Raw genomic sequence first — 9,891 nt, forward strand, 5'->3', positions numbered from 1 at the left:
GAAGGGACAGTAAAATCACTTTGACTACTCTTTGTATCCCAAGTTCTAAAACTGCCTGAGGACTATAACAGAATCAAAGTAAGTTCTGTGTGGTGAGGTGCTGGGGTGGAGGCAGAGTCCTTCCAAATTTGGCAGATCCTAGTACATTACATTTATAGATGTGGGTTTGAAGGAGAGGCGATTGAATCCACAAGACTTTCCCCACCCTTACCACTAATGGTTAGAATACTGGGGATCCTGTTTATATCTACAATATCATCTGACTTTGATTTTTTTCACCAATACCACATTGTCTTGCTTGTTGTGGCTTTATAGTAAGCTTGAAATACAGTAGTTTAAGCCTTCCAACTTTTTATTTTTTCTGCAAACTGTTTTACTATTCTAGGCCCCTTGGAACTTGTTAGTTTCTACCAAAAGGCTTCTTAGGTTTTAAATGACGTTGCAATGAATATATAGATCAGTTTAGGGGAGAATTAGCTTCTTAACAATGAGCCTCCCAAACCATGAACTTAGTATACCACTCCATTTATTTGTCACCCTTAATTTTTCTCACTAATGGTTTGTTTTCAGTGTACATATTTTATTAAACTTATCCCTATGCATCCCATCATTTTTGAAACTACTGTAAATGGTATTAAAAATTGTGTTCTAATTGTTCATTGCTGATATTTAGAAAAACAGTTGACTTTTGAACTTTGATCTTGATATGGCATTCTTGCTCAATTTACTTATTAGTTCAAACAGCTTTTCTTGTGGAGCTGTATATATCATAGTTAAGTATTTTGACTTTACTTCGAATTAGATGAGAAGCAATCAGATGAAGCTAGAGCCAGCAGAGTCTGCTGATAGATCATCTGTGGGGTATGAGAGAACATATTTTAGGAGTTTAATTTTTGAACATGTTAGAGGTAGATATTTAAGGCTGTTAGATGAATCTGGAGGTCAGAGAGAGGCCACTGAGGAACATATGCATTTGGAATCACTAGCTTATTAGTGATGGTTAAGCCATGGAATTGATTCAGATCATCAACATTTAGAGGCTGAAGTGATGATGAAAAGTCAGCAAACAGGTCTGAAGAGGGACAATTAGAGAGGTATGAGGAAAACCAGGTGTGTGGAAGCCAGGAGAAGCTAAGAGAAGAAAGTTATCCAGTTAGAGTGATTTATTGTGTCAAATATTGCTTATAAACCCAGTAAAATTAAGACTGAGATTGACCATGCAGTAAGAGGTCCCTGGTGACCCTGACAAGCAGTTTTGGTGGAACGCTAGGAGTAAAAGCCTGCTTGGTGAGCATTGGGAAGAGAAATTGGGGGCAGTGGGTACAGAGAACTCTTTCAGGGAATTCTACTCAGAGGGGGGAAAGGAAGTGAAAATTGGAGGTAAGTGGAGTCAAGAGAGGTTTGTTTGTGTTTCTTGTTTGTTTTGTTTTCCAAAGGGAGAAAAAAAAAGGCATGTATTTAAGCTGCTTTGACTGATTTAGTATGATCCAGTGAGATAGAGGAGAGAGGGGTGACTTGAATGCCTGTGAAAAGGTAAGAGAGGAAGGGATCTAGTGCACAAGGGAAAGAAACCGCCTTAGCTGGAAGCACAGATGGCCCATCCATAGTGACAGGAAAGAAGGCAGAGAGGGCATATGCAGGTGAATGTGTAGATGTCCAGTGGGAACTCATGGACATTCTCACTGCTTTAATTTTCTCATTGAATTAAGTTTTGGTTAATTCAGTTAATTGTTGTAAAACATTTAGAGTAGTGCCTGACATGTAGTAAATGCTATGTAACCCTTTGTTAAATAGGTGCCTTTTCTTGGTTTCCCAGAATCTGATCATGGAATTAATGATGATTGAATATAGACTTTCACCTTTGTTGTCTGAGTGCACAGGCATCGAGCTAGAGCTGACACCTGAGGTTGGGCTATTTCTTTGTGTTACCTGGGAGAAGATGTGATCTTTTGGGGTAATCGCTACATGTGGGTCCTTGTAGTTTCTACTCTCTATATTACTAGAATGATGAAAACACTTCCTTTTTTCTAAGTGATAAATGTTTCTGAGGCATTGGCCTACTGTTGTTGTCTAAACAGATGGGCAAGATTTTTAGTAATATAAATAGATAATAAAAGCTAATATAGATATTCAACATTTACTATGTACAGGGTATTGTGTTAAGTGCTTCCTATTTGTTATTTTATTTAGTACACCCAACAACCTCATATGCAAGACCATATCATGCACATTTTACATATGTGGAAACAAAGCTCAGTGAGCACCAAATCACTTGATGAACTTAAGATTCCAGGACTTCTTATGCCAATTGTCATGCTCTTCTGCTACCCCTGTTTCTTTTATAAGTAAGTTATCATTGAGTGATGGGCAAGAGCACTGGGCTGTGTAGTGTTACTCAAGTAGTAGTCCAGCTTAACCAATAGCTGGCTGATCGAACTTGGGAAGTTACCTCGTTGGGGACTTTTCATCTGTATTCTGTGAACTCAGATGATCACTAGCATTCCTTCTATCTCTAACATGATGAGATTTTAATATTTATATGATTGTTTTCTTGTACTACCCCCATTTTTTAAAGTATCTAGGTCAGGGCCTCCCTAGGTAAGAAGGTGATTACAGATTTAATCAGGGCAGAGCTGGACGCAGCTGTGGATTGGAGGAAGCTGCGCCCTATTGCTTCTCTCTCGGTGGCTTTCCAGTGGGTTACCAGCAGGGTTAGACAGCGGAAGCTGCCCCAGCCTCGGGTCTAGGGTGAGAAGTGAGAAAACCTTGCTAGGTCCAAGCTGCAGCCCCCCACAACACTTGTCCAAGGGCCTGGCGGGCTAGTTTTAGTGCTTGGTATTTATTATCTTTGCAGAACCTCAGCCTGGAGCCTGGAGCCTGAGCCTGGAGAGTGAGTGATTAGACATTGGGCTCTCATGCATCTAACTTTAAAAAATCTCAATTATATCGGAAAGAGGGTTCAAGGTAACAGATGGGGTCCTGGGGACAATAGTGTAAATAACCAACAAGTGCACTTACCATGATTCATCACTGTTCCCGGGGTGCTCATGGAGCCTGTATCTGGACAGGCTCTCCAGCTGGAGTGCCCAGAGACAGAAAATCCAGGAGGTGGCAGCACTCACAAACAGTACAGCCCTGAGAACCCGTGTGCACCTCTGGGCCTCCTCTCAGAGGGCTGGACTGGCTCGTGAGCCTGGGAGTGTTTAGGCATCTCACAGGGGCTGGCCAGAGAAGTATTTCGCAAAGCAGGTTGGTAGAGTCAGGAAATGAGTGCATATCCAGATTCTTGGAGATGCAGGGACGGAGTGGAGGAGGTACTGGACAGAAGAGTTGAAGGCATGGAGCCACTCGAAGCATAAGTCAATAACAGAGGGTATCTTTTAATTGAAAGGGGGTCTAAGGGATCTTTAATTCATCCACCCTATTTGCAGATTAAGAAACTGTGGCCCTGGAAGGGAGGAGACATAACTTTCTAAGGTCATCCAGCTGGTGGGTGGCAGGCCCAGGATTGGATTTCTCAGTGTCCTGGTTCCCAGACCCCTTCTTCATTTCTGTTGCACTTGACTCAAGACAGCTTCCCATAGTGACCTGCCAGGTTTGTAAACAAGAAGATGACCCCTCTTCTTTGCGGCTGCCACTGTGATTTCATAACCTGACAAGCAATGCGGGTCAGGTCCTGTGTATTCAACAGCATTATTCACTGGGGGTGATGATGAGAAAGCAGGAAGGGAATGACAGGGAAGCTAGCTATGTGTGTGCACATGGGTACATGTGAAACAAGGAGAGAATGGTTCTCTGGCGAGGGCTGCAGGACAGAAGCAGAAGACTGGAGAAATGTGCCTAGGACATCCAGCGGAGCTAGGAGCCATGAGGCCCTGTATAAGGACATGGTTCCTGGAATCAAAGGACCAAGGCTGGAGTCTCAGCTCTGCCACTTCTGAACGCATGACCTAGAGCGAGACACCCAACACCTCCAAGGCTCTTTTGTAGAATGGAGCTAGAATGTGGAAACAACCTAATGGAATCTTAAATATGAAGAGGCTGTACATTAACCCCTAAGAACAATGCAAATAAGAAACATTCTGATTTTAATGGAGTGAGGGAAAGTTGTTGTTGGCTGGACTTAGAGATGGAAAAGTGTGTGAAAATTCTCTGTTGCTGGGCCTCAGAATGGAGGGGCTTGGGAGGAAGGGGAGATAAAGAGTGAGGAATAAATTGTAGGCTCTGCACTCAACACGGTGTGGGAAGGGACCAAGAGGAGACCAGCTTGCTGGGAGTGATAGGAGCCAGAGATGCATGGGGAGAAGGCTTTTTGTCAGCAGGCACCCCAAGGGTGGGTAGGAGGAGTTTAGATTTTATTTGCAAAATAGGGAGTCACTTGGATCCTCTCGAGTGGACTAATATGATAAACACAGCGTTTTAGAGGATCCATTTGTTGATAGCTAAAAGAATAGATTCATTTATTCATTCAAAGTTATTTACTGAGTATCCAGCCCTGTGCTAGATGCCAGGGACACAGTAGTCAGTAAACCCAGGAGAGGTCCCTGATTCATGGTGCCTCGAGTCTACTGATGAACCAAGGCAGGAGGTGGCAAGTCAATGGCGGCTGGGAGGTTTCCAGGGTCCTGCAGTATTGAAGTGTGAGGTTCCGTTTACACTCCAGCTTAATCACCAAGAAAAGAGTAGTGGACATCTTGTAGTAGGTGTTGTCCAAGAAGATGAATATCCCAGTCAAGATTATTAAAGAGACTATTCCTGATATCAGAGCAGACCCCCATCTAGTTGTGAAGCCCAAGATTTCCATGGAAAGCCCCTGATGACAGAACCCAAAGCAAGGCAGACCTCAAATGGATGGTTTGAAGTTAGTTTCACCTTTGAGTGGGTTACATCTTTGTGCCTCAAGATGCTGGATGTGGATTTCACCCCTAGAAGTCACCTTTTTGGGGACCATTGGCCTTACCTCTTTATTTCTCTTAATAACTAATTTCAGTTCATACCAATGTACAGCCTTTAAGCATCTTCTCTGTACCAGGTGAAAGCGCTTTCTCTCAGCTCCTGGTCACAGGGTATGGCTGAGTCTGATGTTTATTTACCAAATATTCAATCTGCACTCCCAAATAGCAGGACCCTGGTTTTTAGCTAGACACATTTTCTAGGAGGAAATAGCTAGAAAGCACAAAGACTGCAGTTCTCAGCCTCCTGGCAGCCAGGTGTGGTGATGTGACTAAGCTCTGGCCAAAGGGCTGGAAATTGATGTCTTGTGTGGAACTTCTCAAAAGGTTCCTTCCTTCTCTCTCCATCCTTCTGCTGGTGACATAATGCTCAGGTGGGTCCACAGCTAGGGATGGTGAGCAAAGAGCCCCGAGAAACCTGGGTGCCTGATGATCACAGAGCATCTGTGTGAGACCAGACTCCACAGGTCTTTTCCTGGAAGAAAGACATACATTTCTATCCCATTTATAGTGCTACTTTCCAGGTCTCCCATTGCTGCTGAACTAAACTTTAACTGATGGATTGGGATGAAACATTTTTTTCCCCCTTTGGGTTCAAAATTCATCCTCTGATACCAGGTTGAACATCTCTGAATCTAGTCTTGGCAGGTTCCTGGGTCCATAACTCTTCTTTTCCTCCTCTGGGCACAAATCCTGTGAGGTACCTGAAGTGTTTTTGCTCTAAAAGTCTTTTTGTTGAGTTTAGAGGTGAAGAAACTTAGCACAAGACGTCCATGACAGTGATTAGCACAGGGCTTGTCACATAATAACTGCTGAATAAATGTTACTTGAGACTAATTTGAAGAAATCTTCCTGCTTTCAGCTGACACAATTCATCTCTTCCCATTGTAAATGTCCCCCTTTCTTTTGAATCAATGACTTCTCAAAAAGATGCACATTTCTTTACAATTTCATCTCTATAGCTTTACTTCTGGGGAAATATATATATATATAAAGGTTGTCTAAAGCCACAATGTTCTAGGCTAGGTCTCTTCTAAAACACAGACCCTCTGTTGTCTCAATACAAACATAGACCATATACAACCATAGTTAGAAAATTACTATGATTGCTCTGTTCTGACAGATTGATTCTTAAGTCACATATGATTTTGTGCAAGGGTTGTGCAGCCAAAATTCTGCTGTCTTATTTTCCAGTAATATGACATGGACATCCATGCTGGTTCATGGGAGTTTGCCTCTTCACAGCCTCCTGGTGCCATGTGCGTTTTCATGGAGGCCCAGTGGAAATAGTGATTTCACACAATGGAGGGCGCTCTGGCCGCACCTGCAGGCTGGTGGAGGAGCTGTTTGCGGACTATGGGCTACTTGACACTTCCTAAATCATACAGCCCAGGGGCAGGCACACTCAGCCCAGGACAAGGCCTCCCCGCAATTCCAATTAGTAACAACTGGGTACTTTCTGTGCTGGTATTGACTTTCCACAACAATATCTGATTTCAGAAGTGATATTGAAAAGGAAAATGAGCTCGAGAGTGCACTTCAGGCACATAAATCACAGAAATGGAAAGGCTTCAGTCCTCTATTTTTTTTAAAAAAGCATACAACATACGAACACTATTTTTTTTTTTTGGCAAAAAGAAAACCTCAGACACTAGAGCCAAAATGAAATCATGACTTCACAAGCACTCCCCACACCCCACCCAAAGGAAATTATGGTTGGAATTTTAGTGTGCATTCTTTGGAGTTTTTCTGTAAGTGTGCATGTGTACGTTTGCGTCTATGCATCCTACATGGTGTCCCACTGCTGCATGGACTGTTCTACGCCTTGTTTTTCTCACCTAGTAACATTCCTTTCCTTTTTGTTACATCCACATCTGCTTTAGTCTTTTACTTGTCCAGATACAATGAACTGTGCTTTGAGGGGGTCTTCAGGATTCATCAGATAGTCAGGGACTCTCCAAGGGGAAGGAAGGGAAAGAAGCAACAGTTGGGGCTTCAGACCCCACAAGTGATATTAACCAGAGAAACTTCAGTTGTACTGTTTTGCATATTGGGCTTCCACAAAATTTTGCTTGGTAATAAGAATTGTGGGGTTGAGTATCCTTTTTAAGCCAGTGATACAGTTGAATGCTCTCATATTATTCTTTCTGAAATGCAGGCTCAGAAAGTTAAAGTGACTTCCCCAGGATCATAGAGAGAGTCCAGGAGAGAACAGGCTTGAATCCAGGTCCTTAGGCTGTATTTCAGTACCTTTGATGCTCTACCCTCGGGCTCATCCTCTTTTCTTCCAAGATCTGGACACACCAGGCACCCATTAAAAGGAATTATCCTGTTTTGACCCTGAAATGAGGCAGAAGTTTATTTTTAAAAAAAAAAAAACATACATACTTTTTATTGTTAAGTCATAAAGAGGTATCAAAATTAAAAGCAAAAATTACAGGATAAGACTTAACGTAACTACTAGGAGCATCAAAGGAAGTGAAAACAGGACTAGGCGCAGGGCAATGTGAATTAATGAACATGGGAAGGACAAGGATGGGGACAACAGTGAGCATGTGCTGAAGATACTAGGGGAGAGAATCTGGTGAAAATTTTGATCTTAGACAAGCGCCTAGGTAAAGAAATAATGGGACAAGATTTCTAAACCTCACTATGTGCTTAAGAGTCATCCTCGCCATTGGCGCTGTCTCTGTCATCCTCTCCTTCCTCAGCCACTTTTTCATCATCCTTGATCAACTTCAGCTGGTCATCCCCCGATCTTCATTATCATCACCATCCAGTAGGTCCTCCTCCTCAGCAGAGTCATCTGCATCCCCCTCAGACTCCATCTTCACATTAGTCTCATCTTTCTTCAGGGAGCTGCTGCTCTGCTCCTCTTCTGACTTATCATTCTTCATCTCTACTCCTTGTTTGCTCTGTTCCTTTTCGATTTTTTCCAGGTTTTCCAGTAGAGAATCCACTTTTTGTTTTATCTGACTCAACTCCTTCTTAATGGCCTGAAGGTCATCTCCTTTCAACTTTTCAGACTTAGAAGATCCCCACTGTCCACTCTTAGAATTGAAGCCACTTTTGCCCCTTCGTGAGGTGTTTCCTGATACACGCTGGTATTTTGAGGGCACTACAGCCTGAGCAATAAGAGGAGGAGGAGGAACACGTGCTGGGTAACTGTACATCCTGTCATAATAATCCCGTTGAAAGTCATAGTCCAAGTTAAAAGAGGAGCTGTACATCTCCGCTGCAAGTCGTTTCACACCTGCTTTTCCTCGGTTCACTTTTGGCTCTGTGGCCAGATTAATATCTAAAACCTGGCCAGCAATCATTCTCCCATCCTCTCCTGCCACAGCAGCCCAGATATTTCTCTCATTAACATACTGAACGAAGGCAAAACCCTTATGAACAGAGCAACCCACGATTTTGCCATATTTCGAGAAGATTGCCTCCACATCAGATTTCTTGACCACAAGAGCATTGAGATTCCCAATGAATACATGGGAGTTCATGGAGTGAGGATCCGTCTTGTTGGTAACATTGCTGGCCATTGTCTTTGATGGTAAGGTGCTTCACAAAGCTGAAAAATGTAGCTGAAGATCAAAAAAACTCCCACAGGAGGGGGAAGGGAGAAGAGATTCGATTCTGAATCTCCTACTCCCAAGGTCTACGTGGAGAACCCGACTGCTGCTCGAGGTCCGCAACGCGGCCGCAAAGGCTCAGCCTTCGCCTCTTCACAAAATGGAGGCAGAAGTTTTGTTATAATCAACACATACATCAGCTATCATATGTGTGGCCTACTTAGAGTCACAGGGTCTAGTTAGAGGTGAGGGGCGGATCCATTATGGAGTGTCCTGTGGCCGAGGACCAAGCCCAGGACCTCCGTCTAGTTAGGAAGGGGGTCCTGCTTGCTTATAGCGTATATCCAGACTGCTGTTTCTTTCATTTCATTCATTTAGCACCTGCTTTGTTAAAGGTATTATGTTTTCATAGATATCTTTCTATTAAAATCATAAATTCCTTATGAGATATGGATTATTCTTACTACAGCAATGCAGAACTTGAAGGCAAGATGACTAGTCAGAGGTGCAGTGAAAGTTGGAACCCCCAGTCATCTCTAAGACCAGTCCCCTCTTTGCCCAGCAAAGATCTCCCTCTTGGGCTTGGTCAAAACAGTGCACATCAGGTACGTGTGCGGCTGCCTTCTGCTCCACAGGCCAGTGCACTGCAGGATGAACATCCCTGGTGTATGCACTAAGAAGGAATTCTGTAATTGGGTGTGGGTGCCAACACCTTGCTTTACTATCACCCTTATCACTGGCCTCCAGGCCATACCAGCTGCTGCACCAGGGCTGCCAAGAAATACCTTTCTTTTCTCCGGCTTCTCTCTTATTTTTTTTTAGAGCCCACTGGGCAGGACTAATATGCAGTAAAACTGATTTGTGTACTTTCCAGTCCTAGCTGAGGACAACAGCCGTGTGCTTTAGTTGGGAGGTATTTAATGAATGATTTATAAGATATTGAAGATAAAACTTGAAAGATACATGGGCAGTGCTGAGGTGCAACATTCTTGAGAAACAGAAAACCTTAAGCGTTGATTGGCTGAGATGATCTAGAGGGCAGCCCAGGGTGGCCATCCAGTCATCCTGACACTGTTCTGGCAGATTCTCTCCCGACATCTGCAGCCCCTGATGTGGGTCTGGGGAAGAGACGGGCTGGGCAGCAGATCTCAAAGGAAACTTCTGCTTCACCTGTGACCAAGGTCTGAGGGCTTTCCTACCCACAACCCTCTTGGGGATGCAGCTTGCATTTCTAGAGCAGAGTACAGTGTGCTGAAGGTGAAATATTTCCTGGGGAATGGCCTCTGCTAGGTAAATTGATCTTGCTATTTCCTAGAGGAGTTCATATCAACAGTTCAGTGCAGTTTAAAAAAGCCAGCTGGGTGTCTACG

The 9,891-nt window shown here is 43.5% G+C and overlaps 1 protein-coding gene across 1 annotated transcript; it reads right to left on the reverse strand.

Annotated features, from left to right (window-relative positions):
* Nucleotides 1-7,690: 7,690 nt before the first annotated feature.
* On the reverse strand, nt 7,691-8,491 carry LOC309964077 (heterogeneous nuclear ribonucleoprotein C-like; the record flags this gene model as incomplete). The annotated part of the gene is made up of 1 exon (XM_082842714.1): nt 7,691-8,491. The coding sequence occupies one exon, from the start codon at nt 8,489-8,491 to the stop codon at nt 7,691-7,693; it is 801 nt and encodes a 266-aa protein (XP_082698840.1).
* Between the last annotated feature and the right edge of the window lie 1,400 nt (nt 8,492-9,891).

Source organism: Leucopleurus acutus (assembly GCF_964270905.1).
Source record: "Leucopleurus acutus genome assembly, chromosome: 7".
Taxonomy (NCBI): Eukaryota; Metazoa; Chordata; class Mammalia; order Artiodactyla; family Delphinidae; genus Leucopleurus; species Leucopleurus acutus.